Source organism: Protomyctophum bolini, assembly GCF_963924005.1.
Source record: "Protomyctophum bolini genome assembly, chromosome: 13".
Lineage (NCBI taxonomy): Eukaryota > Metazoa > Chordata > Actinopteri > Myctophiformes > Myctophidae > Protomyctophum > Protomyctophum bolini.
Window position 1 is genome coordinate 16,534,429 of NC_137874.1, and position 15,085 is coordinate 16,549,513.

Consider the following 15,085-nt stretch of genomic DNA (forward strand, 5'->3'; position numbering starts at 1 on the left):
TACTGAGTTTTGACCAATTCTTGTTTACTTGAACGGTCTATAAGGCATGCCACAAAAACATTTTTGATAATCATCCACTGTTAACCTGGAATGTCACATTGTGCATGCTTAAAGATACATTAATATGTCATAGAAACAAAGGCTCAGCAGTTATTCTTATACAGTAGGCAAACAATCTTCTCTTCAATGCAGCACATTCAGAATTCCCCAGAGGGCAGCCTTTTTCAAATTAAATTACCATTCTCATTTTGTAGAGTCTCACAGATGCTCTCTACTGCTAAGATTTGGTGTTGTGACTGAGAATACAACGTCTTGCTTCCTTTTTATCCGTGGTGTGCATTTGATTGCAGTTTTGAGGTCATATGAAAGTCCTGCCAATTACTCGCCTGAGGCCACAGGGTGGTGACAGCTGTCTCATTTAGTGGTGACATAAAATGGCAACATAATGATTTTGATTAATAAGTAAGATTCCTTTGATTACATGACATTATGGCACATATTAATAAGCTGATCTATTGTTAGCTTGTCACCCCACAGCATTCGAGATGATGAGACCAATATTATACTATGATATAATGTTGTAGTCAGACTAGATTGCAGGAGGGTGGTGGTGTGATTGTGTGAGAAATTATTTGAATAGCGTATTATTTCTGAAAGGAAATAAGACTCCACATACTGAGGGAGGACCGGTGATAAAAAACATTATTATTCATAATTGTGATAAATAATTGTGATTTACAATATTAACCAAAATAATTGAGACGATAGTCATAATATTGTAGCCCTGGCTATTACCGTGTTAGGCAATTTGATGGCAAATATTAAGTGCAACGGTAAAGGGCATACTAACCTCTTTACAAAAGACGGGCTTATTCCTGTGTCTACAACGGCAACATTAATCTACCAGAGCTGTCATATCACCATGTGCCTTGAGAAGCGAAAGACAATTAAGAACCCTCATTAATACACACTGAGGAATTGTAGTACAACACCACATTTCTCACCAAGGGGTGATTTTTAGAAAACTGTCCTGCGGAACACCTTCAGCTCTAATTGAATGACTTCTTGTTTCACCTTTGCTGAATATCAATCCTTCACCAGCTGTTTTAATACTGCTCTGGTTCTGTCACAGAAGCAAAGAAAGAAAAAGCAGGGTGAAGGCTAGAAAAAAAGAAAAGAAAACAGAGCTGGGACTGTTTATGACTGACAGGCAGACACCTCAGCGAATAAGAAAGAAGTGGAGGCGGGCTACCACTTGCCTCCTCCCCTGTCTGGCAGAGCGTTGGTCCCTGTGACTCTGAGTATGTGCAAGAGAGGGAGATAGAATTCTGCCCGAGAAGCCAGATTGTGTGTGCTGCCACAACTTGCATTGGATTTAAAGCATCTTCACTAATCCTGAAAGTGGGAATGAAAAGCAACTGACATTTTGTGAGACGCAAGGGAGAAGCCAAGACACTTTTTTTCTGGGCAGGTTTCTGAAGCCTTCTGTTGAGAGGTTCAGATACAGAGAGTGAAAGACCGACTACATCAGTATTGAGTTTGTAAGAATGTATAATTCAGTGTGTTTCTTCATCCTGTCGTGGGTGTTTGCTGTGCTTATGTTCCCAGGTAAGACTACCTATTTTCTCTCTGATCTTTATCTCTCTCAAGCTGTTCCTCTTAAGTTGTGGTTCAGGCAGAGTGATGCACTGTGGAAACAGAGTTGATGAGAGAGCAGCATATCTCATCTTTCTATTTCCTTCATACTCTCTATCTCTCTCTCTCTCTCTCTCTCTCCACAATCTAGAAATGGCCTGTGAAACTAAATCGATATGCAACAATCAAAAGTTGATTCCAAGCTGCGCAACAAACAGCATAAATAAACCATGTTGACTCCTTAGTACACTCTGATATACAGCTCTTTGAAAAGACATCACAACAGGCAGTGTCATCTGTCTTTTCACTTTTTCTTAAAATAATTTTATTTCAGAATGGCAAGATTGAGAGGAGCATATTAAATGTATGGATGAGGTTAAACAAACGGGTTGATGAAAGAACCAGGAGAACATGTAGCCCCTTTCGGGACCCTCGGTTAAGCTTTTCTGAAGTTCGGACACGCTTACCCCAGGGTCCCCGAGTGCTTATTCCACTCTCCATGGGAGACAGATGTACATACCCTCTGTTGGTGAGATGTTTCAAAGATGCATAAAGCGGCTATAGGAGACAACGGAAACGTGGGAGAAATCGCATTAAGCGCTGATGCCGTTTTTTATCCTTTTTTGAAGTTTTGGCTGCTCTGAAATTCTCTCTTCCTCACTTCCTTGACTTCCTTATTGACTTCCAATTGTACCGCCTCCCGCACCAAGACTGGCTAGCTGCACGTCCTAGTTAATGCCTCTGATTGGCCGACTACGTACATGCAGGATGTTTATAATGCTGATGTGTTGTGGGAGGCGGGACATGGGAAGTGAGGAAGAGAGAATTTCAGAGCAGCCAATACTTCAAAAAAAGATAAAAAATACTTAACGGCATCGGCGGTTAATGCGATTTCTCCCACGTTTCCGTTGTCTCCTATAGATACATAATATCATTGTTGTCCTCACACCTTTACTCCCAGGCACATCTCGCATGCACAAACAAAAGAACAAACACACAAGACAGAAACACATTGCTGCGGCGTTAATGGATTCAAGCGAAAGCCTTTCAAGCTGTAATACAAACTAAAAAACAACTGCTGTAGAGAAGGATAACGCATGGCTTGTTGTTCCAAACCATTGTACTACATTGTACTGGCATCGGCTGTGTTTGACATCATGTCAGTGTGGTGCATTATAGGCTTTGGTGCCAAAGACTTCTTGTGTACCTAATTCAATCTTGTTTAGTTTCAGACAAGTGTCTGTCGACAGTGTTGGTTGACAAAAATGTGACAAAAAACAACTGAATCTACCTGTCCAAAGTGATCATGTCACAGGTATGCTTGTTCTCTTACATTGTCATTTTTCTGCTAGAGCAGGCGTTCTGATGTTGCCATTATATATATATCAAAGTGTTTATCTTTTCCTTAATGCAAACAACCTATGCGGAGGCGTTCAGCTGGTTACCTGTTTCAAAGACATCCCGACACTTCAATTGCATAATATAATGCCTCTGTGTCTTCCAGCAACGTGTGTATGACACCTATCAACAATGTCTCACGAATCACAAACATCCTTAAGTACCCTCGTCTCTACTGGGCCGAGGTGACAAGACAAGACATGCACACTTCATTAGGTGCAGGTCTCATCAAGAGAGCAGTGAGTTGTAGGAGGTGTTGTCACTACATGGAGACAGGTGGCTTTTTTATATGGCCCTCTGCAGGGTTAGGGATGATTACTCGTGTGTCTCAGTCGCAATTCAAGCTCGTTTTGTACTTTTAGGACACTTGAGCCAAGTGACATTTGTCAAAAGTTTTGTTGACGCTAATTCAGCAAAAAAACAAAACATATTGCACTTGCACTTTGTATCCGAATGTGTCCTGGGAAGGGATTTTGCTGAGTAAGCATGCTCCTTTTCAATGCTGCCCTGCTTCAGTTTTACACAGTTGCACCTCCTCCACACCTGGACAGTACTGAGTACAACTGCAGTCCTGTACTGTTGTAGCCTGACATGGACTAATATCACTGCGTACATATTAGTCTCTGGAACTTTGGTGTGGAATATTTAATTCAAAGGGGTGGTTGCAAACAGATTCCAACGTTGCAGCAAAAAAATGTTGGTAGTAGTAGGCTCTGATTGGTCACCCACAACTCTGGGGTGAGCTAAATGGAATTCAAACTGAGGAGTGCCAGACCAGTCTCTCCAGGGATTTTCTTTTTCCTGTGGCAGATTTGTCTGGTACTGTGCAGAAAAGCTCTTGTTTAAATAAAGCAACATTGGTTGTAGTTGTTGTTGAGGGAGGAAAGTTTGTTTTATCTCCTTCCTTTTTTTGTTCCAGCCATTGCAAGAACCTTAACTCAGAAGCCTACTTTTCTGACCTTTGGGTTGACTGTGCCCCTTAGTCTCATCCAACAAAGCATGCAGGGGAGGCAGCAGGAGAACTTTCTATACAGATAAACAAAGACAGGACTGAAATCTGTGTTGTACAAGCCAAAGCACTCAAAGTCAGGTAGAGGAGATCCATTACATTTGATGTTTACTGTGTCTGAAACAGAGAGCAGATCAGAAAGCTGTGAGTTATTATGGATGCATATATTCTAAAAGCTTGTTTTCTCAGTCTGACTGCATGAGTCATAACCTGGCATCACTGGCAGAATAAGAGTTTGCACACTGTAGCTATCTTCTATAAAGAAGAAAAAACAAAACAAAACAAGTGACGTTTCGAGTCCATAGACTTGGTCACTTTCATTCATTGCAGAATCACTGTTTTGTTAAAAGTGCTCTAAACAAACAATTTTTTTAAGTCTGCTTCGAAGTCAGCCTTTTACCAAGGACTGAAAAAGTCATGACGCGCTCATTGGTTTTCAGTTCACTGCCAGATAATCTGGATTCTGGAATGCCTTTATGTAAAGCTGAGATTTTCTTTCTTTCACTTGCATGCCATTGTGCCATTAATATTAAATATGCTGTGTGCAAACAATGGTCAGCATATTTTAAAACAAGAAATTATGACATAGTCATAATGTGTCAGGTGAAACAGGCGCTGTCTCCGTTGTCCCCCTTTTTGTCTTTGTTTCCCCCCATAATATTATTATTTTAGTAACGTGTATTTTTCTGTGTCGCAACATTGTTTGCGTTAATTTCCGACGTTCAGTTTGTAGTTCAATTACTGTGTTTTGTTGTGGCTTTTCTGCTATCCTTTAGTTAGCTCATAACATTAGCAGCTGTTGTCGCTTCGATCTGCGGTCGTAGAGTGGCTGGCTGGCTGTGGTGCGGAAATCAGCCCTTCCACGGTGCATGTCTCATAGCTTAGGAGGCAGGCAATCATACTACGTGATTGGCTGGCGGCGTTTCTGGTGGCGTTTCAGAGTATGGGTCAGACTCCCATAGCTCAGGAAGTCATGCCCCATCATTTGAGAATCCATGATGCATCCTCATTCACACAGCCTTCAGAGATACCATACCAGTATGTCCTCATAACTTTATGATGCCAATAAAATACCCTAGGCCTAGAACATGAGTTGTTATATCTAAAATCTACCAATTGTGATCTGTACTGCCAGTGTGCACACGTGCTGATCATCAAGCTGTTTGCAATAATTGCTGCACGCACGTGAATCCACGCACGTGAATCCACAAAATAATGATTATTAATTGACATGGAAACAAATTTAACGATCTTAGTTCACGGGCACAGGAGGGTACGTATAGCACCTTCTCCTCCACACAGAGTAACTACCGTACCTAAATATTTAGCAAGTTGTTTGGCTTTCATTTGTTCTTTGTTATGCCAGCGATTGTCAGGCCACTCATGGTCAGTTTATATACTTGGCCCAGGCTTCAAATTATGACTATGCAGAATTTATACCTAAAGTTTGTGATTTGATTCTTAACGGTTGGTACTTGTTCATCTTGGAAAGCTTGGTCCATGTACAAATCAAAAACAAAGTATACTTTTTGGGATGCTAGTGCACACTAGGGCGTTAAGCAACTACCGTAGTCGACTAGTAAATCCACGATTTTGTAGGCCTCAAGATCAGGTAGATTATAGTTCTAGTCACCAATGTATATTTATTTCCAAAAACTAAGAATGTCTATCAAGAAGTCCTTAATTGCTTATCCAGCAACATGAGACAAATTGGTAGTCATCAAGCTCTTCCCACAATGGGAAAACGTGGGAGGCAGAGAGAGAGAGAGACTACTACACTATTTTTTTAAAATTTGATAGGATCCAAACACGAAGGAACAGCCAGTGGGTGTGCGAATTGTGGTAACCATGGCAAACGTGTGTGTGTGTGTGTGTGTGTGTGTGTGTGCTTGTGTGCTTGTGTGTGCATTTGTGAATCTTACAAATGTTAATACATGTAAGTGTATTTAGATTATTAGTAATGCATGACAGCAAAAATGAGAGGGAGACGTCCCAGAACTGGGATGGATATATTTATATAATATATATACATACGCACATTTTATTGATTGATTTATTGATATGGGTGACTGCACTATTGAGTCATTTTCTATTTAATTAAAGAGCCACAAGTACATTATTTTGTTCCCAAGCTGAATCAAAGTTATATATGAATAAGATAACATTTTAGTTGTGAACAATAATGGTTGCTGAACTGTTAGGCCAGTGAATCTCACAGAATTGTAGACAAACAGATTAACAGAATCTTGATTCATGTGCCTGTATATTATAGTTACAACACTCACTAACATAAGGGAACATTTACACAAAAGTGTAGTAGTTGGGTCATGGATTTTTTTTTGTTATGTGAAATATATATTTGTGGAAGAGGAGGAATTTGTTCAGTTATATTAGGACCATACTGGTCTATGTTTGGTTGCATTTCATCCAAACGCTTCCAAATGTACAAAAATGATATACAGTACAGTATGTTAACGTCATTAGATCAGACAGTTATGTTTATGTATCAGTTATCAAACTAAAAGGGAGGATTTGTGTTAAGAATATTCAAAAGTATTCAAGACTTTTCACACTTTCTCCAATAGTTGTACCCCTACTGTATGATAAAGTCCTATTCAAGAACACGTGAACATGATTTATAATCATAATTTATTTGCTGACATTAATAATGAGTTACAGTATTAACCCATTAAATCCGGGAAAGCATCTGTCATTTTAGATGTTAGTTAGCAACAAGTTATTCAGAACTCTAGTGGTTTACAACAGTAGTTCTCAAAAATAGCAGATATACAAGTTCACAGAGTGTCACTTTGTGTTGCACTGTGAGCTTGTACATTTGCAATCTTTATTTAATTTTGTATTTTTTAATGGAACCCCCTTTAAAGAGCAACAGTTGGAAATTAGGCATGTAACGATATAACATTTATCGATATATTTTTTTTTACATGTTAACTCGAGCTAGGTTCTAAACAAGAAAGCATGTTTACAGTTGCACAGAAATTAAGACATTTTACATGAAAAGTAATGCAATGTAGTAATTTGTAATTGTGAAAAAGCTCGGGGGAGGGGGGAAGATAAATCATAAAAAAAAGATTTTGGCTCATTTGTCTGGAAAATAAAATATCGTGAAAAATCATATTGTGAACCTCATATCGTGATACGTATCGCAACGTGAGTTGAGTGTATCGTTACGCTTATTGGAAATGCAATACAATGAATGTGTATTTGAGCAATATCGACATAAAGAAAACGGTTGTGCTATATACTGTACATGCATGCATGAGTCTCATGCTCAAAATTCACATTGTATGATAGATGACAGGAAAGGAGATGAGATGTGACAATAGATGCCATGGAGGTGCACAATCATTTCCCTTGCCTGCAGTAGAATAGAGGCTTGCTCATGGCACGCAGGGGCATTTCAGTCAACTGTTAATTGTGACTAATGTGTTACAAAGTAACGCGTCACTGTTATACAACTAGGCCTATACGTTTTGCCATAACTAGTAGTGTAACTATAGTTGCTCTAACCAATTCAATAATGCCCTTACAGTTCATGAAATTTTAATTGGATCAGTACTTTGGGTGAATATAGCCCACAACTTCAGATGATGAAAGGTTTCTTATGATCCTAGTCATCCGACTTCTACTCTCACATGACTAGCCCTATCTGTGACCTCCTCCTTAACTCGCTGTGTGTGGAGAACCGGATCTGACTGAGGGGATAATCAGCTCCTCATTTCTTACCTTTTTCTCTATCATATCCAAAATGTTCAGGTAGTCCCAGAGAGCTATCCTGCAAATGTCTGTAGTTCCGACCGTCTCAAACAACTGGCCAACCCAAATTGTGCATTTAATATGACAGCCAGAAATGCGACTCCCTGTTTAGCCATCTGCTCCAGTCTAAAGTCACGCAGAACTAAAATGATTTCATGGTTCAGTATGAGGTTATTGACATGATTCCTATATTTATACTCATAACCTTTAGAAATATTTTCTTTCACATCAGGATGTATATGATCATTAGGCTAGCAATAACCCACATATCTCCCATTAGACTCTCCACTGTCCCCAGTCAGAGTTATGAATGTAGAATTATGTGCAGGATGTACAGTAAGTCTAAACTTTTTGGAATATTTAATTTAGGAAGAAGAATCCGTTCTCACACTTATGCCAGTGTCAACCCTTGCTATGCTATACTATTATACTTATATTTAGTGAGTTTAGTGACAAAATGATGAAAGTTGACAGTTGTGGCCGTCTTGTGCAACATGAAAATGTATACATAAATACTGAAACAAATAAGCATAATGTTAGCAACGAATAACTAATTACTTTTATAATGCAGTAACTAGTAAAGTAACTGTGTTACCTCTTGAGAGCAGAAACTAATAACTATAACTAGTAACTACTTATTACAAGTTACACTGGCCAGGTGGCCCAGTAGTTAGCCATGTTGCCTCACAGCAACACAGTCCTGGGTTTGAACCCCTGTAGGGGGCCTTTCCATGTGGAGTTTAAATCTTCTCACTATGTTTTGCTTTGGTTTCCTCTGGGGGCAAAAAAACAAACCCCAAAAAAACGAAAACAAAAAGCTTGTTACTGTAGTTACTCCTGCCATTGCCCTTGACTAGTGTACTGACATTACAAATGGAGTTGGTCCCCAGGCAGTGGGTGCTGCACTGTGGCTGCTCCTAAGTGCTTGTGATGGGTCAAATGCAGAGGACAAATTTCCCCAAGGGGATAATACACATTAAATAATAAATCAAGTACACCTTAACCTCAAGAGTCTCTTAAATGTAAGCCTACGTGTTATTTATGCAATTTTAAGTCATTTTGGAAATTGTTGATGTTGATGCTGTAGTTACAGTAGTTAGTTGTTGTTCTTAGTGTTAAATATGCATTGTGCAAAGACATAACTGGTGTAAGGTCCGCTAGAATTGATGAGGACCATTTTATCTACTTGGATTGGGCTATTTTCCTGGAAGCTTTTAAGCGTTCAATGGACAAAGACAAACATCAATGTAGTGATTCATTCCTTACAATTAGCCATGATAATGCAAAGACAGTCAACATCGACTAACACTCATTATAAGAGAAGTTTATCCATTCATCACCCCTCCCTTTTATAGTAGAGACTGTGTTCCCTGGCATCATTGACAGTTCCCTTGTGAGAATGTATTGAATGTTGGCAGTTAAGCGAGTGCATCGGACTCTTAGAATGAATGACTCGGATGGATTGTCACTGAATCGGAGATGGATGGTGCAAGTAAGAATGAGATCTATTATGTGTGTGTGTGTGTGTGTGTGTGTGTGTGTGTGTGTGCGTGCGCTTCCAGTCAGCAATGAGCTGGGTTCCTTTTGCGAACAGCATCTCTGTTTCAACCTTTTCTATTTATGTTAACAATAATAGGTCATTAATTTCAGTCATTTATTAATTTACTTCTGTCCCCTATTACTGAAAAGAAGAACATTATGCTAATATATACTATAACCAATACTATAATCTGTGTGGATTTCTATGATGACATGCCCCGAATAAGGACGCCATGTAATGATGAAAGTGATTTTAAAAGGATGATCGATCGATCTGTACCGTGGGTTGCTATTGGCTAATCTAAGCTAAATGCAGTTATAAAGTAATGTGAAGTATTGTATACAAAGTGCAGTTATTAAATTGACTGTTAACAGTAGGCCTGGCCCTACACTGTTAACACTAGATTTAGGTCAGTCACTTTGGCATAGCTTAATTGAACATTTGGAAGCACTTCCATGCCACAATGTTGACCACTCTCCACACACTCTTGTTCCAGCAAACTGCACAATAATTTAATGCTGCATTCACACTTGCCGCTACAAAGCTGCAGCGTACCATTCATGGAAGCCAGCGACATGAAAATACAAAGCGAAGCCCAATGTTTGTAACTGCTACAAAATCTACATCCAACTTGGGCTGGCTTCAACTGCGGCACTATAGTGCCAGGCCAGCTACAGAACAAGTGTTTAACCATTTCCACTCAACTTCTCTCTTGACACGATTTCTGCTTTTAAAAATTAATGATTACTGTCAGCCAGATCTTGACGTCAATAAGCGTTTTGATCAACATATCAACATTGTAACTGCCTGTGTGAACACGGCATTAAAACATCCCACATGGACAACGGGCTGTTGACAGACGGGATACTAGTACATTCAGCTTCTGAAAGTTGGAGCAGAGATTTTCTTGGACGGAAATGCTTTTCCTTATTGTCCAACTTGCTTGTGCCTGGCAGTGTTGACAGTGGCTGTTGTTGTAGCAAAACTGCTGTGCATTTTTCTTTTGTTTCATCACCGCCACCACCTTTCAAAGATTCTATTTCCAGTGCTATAATTGGGTAATCTGATCTAGTCTTGTGCCAGTGAATTGTGTGCCAACTCTAATTCTAATAAGTGTGTACAGTATACGTGATCAGCAAACACATTGTGACATTATATATTGTGCTGTCAACTATCCTTTCCGCTCATTATGTTGGGTACTAAGGGTTAATGAGTAGCATTGCATTCTAATGTGAATCATGGCCAGGCTATTTTCTTGTAAATTGGTGTATGCATAGAATTATCTGTGATGTATTTACAGTACATGTGAGACTGAAAATGTATAAGTGGGAAAGGCAGTCTCTGTCTTTACCGCAGCATTTACACAGTATGTTTATAGTACAGTTTTCAGATTACACCCACTCTGGCATTTGAGGTCGCGGTGCCCCATGCCATTTGTCAAAATTTCCAGACTGTTGGGTTTTTAGAATAATGGGTGGCCTGCCCATTATTGTGCTCTGTGCATAATTATATGCCTTTCCAATGGATAACAGTGTACAAATAGGAAATACAGTGTCATGCTGTATTTCTAATAATGCAGGACAAAAGCTACCTACACCCACGTGACAGTGTAAGTGCATGACATGCCTTGCATTACACTAACCCAGTGGTTCACAAAGGGAGGTGTACAGGGACACTCAGGGTTCCAAATGGAATTGGTCTGTAATTCTGAGAGCGTACAAAATGAACCAAATGTACCCTCTGTGGGGTGAGTTAGGGGGGGTCCTTGAATTGAAATATTTTGAGAACGACTGCACTAACCCTGCCATCACAAGATCCAAGGCCAGACACTCAGTCAGTCAGTCAGTCATGTTGTACAGAAAGATGCTGTGGGGTGCTCAGATTGTGAGCAGCATGTCCTCTGTCTCTGCCCTTGGTTTCCTGTCTAGACACTGACCTATCTGAAATAAAGCATAATGCCAATAATAAAAAAATAAAATACATTCTCAGCCCCCAGCCCCCCAACATGACTTGTTAATGCTAAAGTGCTGCAAGCGAATGGATGCAAGGCCAATGAACCCCCTTAACCTTAACACATACACACGCGTGCGTGCATGCTTGTGCGTGCGCGCACACACACACACACACACACACACACACACACACACACACACACACACACACACACACACACACACACCACCACCTCCGGAGAGCGAAGCAGTCCTGCATGGTATTTTAGAGGTCTGTTTTCACAAAAGAACTGCTACAATGCACAATTAGGCTATTTAATGTGTAATTAATAACTATTTTCATTTGCTGCCTGGAAAAAAAAAGTCTTTCTCTGTTCTATGCTGATGTGTTTCTTTGTGTGCCGAGAACATGCTACTGACCTTTAGTACTTTCTTTCTAACCGGACCGCAAAAGACCATGCAGGCGTGGCCCTTGCGCCTAAACACACACAGACGGCTGTGTTGAGTGACAGGCTGACATGCAGGCAGCACTGATAAGAAGCAGGATAGTGTTTATTATAGTTATTTTATTTGCATGGAAAGATAGATAGAGAGATTGATTGATACAGTATAACTCAATTGTATCTCTTGTGTGTGACAGGTGATGCACTTGTGCTTTCGTTTGAAATGTAGGCCTACCCATTCTGCATTGATTGAATAAAAGTTTCAATCAATCAATCAATCCGATGGTCAGTTACAGTTATAGAATGTATAATATTTAAATAATATGTAAAATAAAGGAATTGTAGGGTACATAATGTCACAGAGCTCATATTTATGTTTACCTCATATCAGAAGCTTGTGTAATGTCGCGATCTGCCTGCCTGCCTGTCAACCTGTGTTTTGGCGCAAGGGCCACACCTCCATGTCCTCCATGCCCCTGGGACACATACAATACAGTAGCTCAATTTTTTCAGGTTTGACTTTAAAGCTGAATAGACAAGTTTCCAGTGTTTGTACACAGAATTCAAATAGCTCCACCCCCCCTCCCCCTGTCATTCTATTGGCCGAGCCAGGTCACTTCAGGCTATGTTGTTGCTGCTGGGAGGGACGCTATGGATATTGCGCTCGTATGGCTAAATATGACATTAAAAAAATATGAATTTCTTAGTTACAACAATGACATTGAGTTGACATATTTTTTTAAGGGTAACTGTAGCATAATCGCAATATCACACGACTGACATGACGAGTTCCATAGTCTCAAATGAGGAAGTAGCGGAGGAGGAGACTCACTGGCTCTCAATTCAATTCTCTTTTATTTAATTGTAATCGTGCATATAAAACCTATATTGCCCCTCAAATGCCCCAGCCACTACAGCATCGTTCATGTGAACTACTTTGTACACGGTTATTCATTGCAATGAAGAAAAATCGCTATGATGATCCGCGATGGCTGTCACCGTTGGCGAGCACGGGTTGAATGCATGCTTCAAGCCGGCCGGGCAGACAGTCGCCACGGCGGTGACTGGTAACATGATACTATTACTCACTTCCACTTCCACCATTTCAACAAATAAGCACATACATACAACCCACTCTACCTTTAGATACCTCCTTTCTTATACTTCTAATTGGTGTACTAACACTGCTCTAATACTGTACTAATGAACTTCTATTGTACTTCTATTCTCTGCACCTTGTATGAAGGTGATATGACGTCATCAGTTTTGTGGCAACATAGTCTTGAGCTTTCTTCTGCATGGTGAGGGATTGTGGTCCCCAGGTCCAAAGCGTTCAAACATGTATCCAAGTTGGTCAGATCTGGATTTTGGGTAGTTCAAAACCAACAAGATTTGGATCACTTTGATTATGCGATCTGTGATCATAGAATTATCTCGGAAATATAAGTTCCATTAATTAAATCACACCCAAAATCCCTCTCACGCACACACACACACACACACATGTGCGCGTGCGGCATGTGTCCATGCCCCATATAAATGCCTATCCACAATGTATAAAATATAATCTAAGCTCGAATATAAGACAAAATAGGAATGGTTTGATGTTGTTTGGAAATGTTACAGGGTTATGCAGTACTAGTAGGCGCCAGCAATATTGTTTATGTAGGACTAAACGGCATTATAATTTTAGTTTCAGGTGGGAGCGGTAGACGGTAAATAGTTGTGGGCATGTGTAGTGTCAGTGTGCATTCGTCACTTTGAGTGGCACTTGTGCTAATGGTCAACGAGTTTGAACATCTAGTGTTGATTTTGACCCAGACACTCCACTCCAGTCATGGAGTGATGGAAAATGTGTGATACATGGCCCAGGTATGATTGTGTTAAAAGCTGAGCTATTATTACTGAGCTAACAGTTGGTGGCAGGCGCCTCCAGATGCTGCGAGTCGAGTGAATATAGAGAAATACACCATCAATCACTGACCTTTTTGCCCAGTATGGAAACGTATTGGGATCTAGTGTGGCACTTGGACATATCTTCACATACTTTGCTCAAACACTTTCATTACAACATATCCGTTGCTGACTGACAGAAACCTTATATCTCAAAATGTCTTTTTGTTTTTCTGATCTACAAGCTCACAAATCGTGTCATATTTGGCCGGTTAAAACAACTGTGTTGGAGACGAGCAGCGAAAAGAGAGAGAGAGAGAGAGAGAGCAGCTTGTAGCTCCGATATCAAAGTAATACATTTATTGTTAGAAATAGTCAAGTAAAGGCTGCGTGTAAGGGTAATGGAAACACCTGCATACAGTACCTACTGTATGCAGCATCAGCTTGGACAGATGTGAGACTCTCAAAGATCATCAGCATCAGCAAGAGAAGATATTTTAGGCCTCACTGAAATATTGATTGAAATTTAAAAGGGATATCCGTTGCAGTGGAGAAGATGTCAGTCTTATCCTAGACCAACTGTAACAAAAGCAATGGACTGAGCAACCTAAAAAAATCTAATCCCTGTCATATACATTTATATTACATCATTGTCAAGTCATATACCATTATACAACAAGTCATTTCTGCAAAGGGACCCCTCAGTAAAAGGGGTGACCTTCTAGCTCTCATGAACAAATGACTGAAAACCATATTTTTCATGGTCATAAGGCATCCAATTATGTTCAGGATTGCTACTATTAAAGTGGAAGTGTAAGACAAGATAGTCAACAGAATTGTAAACGGGCTCTGCACCAGGAAGGTACGCTTTGGTTAGCTTGTGTGCAGTTATAATATTGACTAATGCATGTAAACTTGCCAAAATAGGGACATTAGTTACTGGTTACACAACCTTCTACAAGAACCACAAATTAACCCCATGCACAAGTCACAGGTACAGTAGCTCCTGCAGCAGTTTATGGTTTGGTCTCTCTGGTGTGCATTGATGGAGCCTCAGATTTAGACCCCCAGCATATCCAATCAGGCAGTGCTGATGCCACTCTAGTTACACAAGAGAAAGAAAAAGAGCAAAACAAATATTTGTAGATTCTTTATTGTTAATTATTTATTTTGCCTCTGGATGCGAGCTCATTTCAGTGCCTGAATAACAGGAAATCATGCTTGGCCATGCCACTTTATGCTAATTTGCTGGCTTTCTGCTCAATTCATCTAAATTCATTACAAATTGAAAATATGTCTTGAGAGATTTGGCAGATAGTGATAAAATATAGATTATGACTGGGACATTTGTTGTGGCCCACTGGCCTTCCAGATTGGATGAGGACATGAACTGAGACTCCTCATAGCCTTATTTGTTGACAAAAACATTTCATCCTCG

The 15,085-nt window shown here is 40.0% G+C and overlaps 1 protein-coding gene across 1 annotated transcript in view; it reads left to right on the forward strand.

The window, feature by feature from the left end:
- Positions 1–1,336: 1,336 nt before the first annotated feature.
- Positions 1,337–15,085, forward strand: part of opcml (opioid binding protein/cell adhesion molecule-like) — a 252,494-nt gene continuing 238,745 nt past the window's right edge. The window contains exon 1 of the mRNA XM_080780138.1: positions 1,337–1,608. Within this exon, the coding sequence (XP_080636264.1) occupies positions 1,548–1,608 (61 nt within the window). The 5' untranslated portion in view covers positions 1,337–1,547. The remainder of the gene's footprint in view (positions 1,609–15,085) is intronic.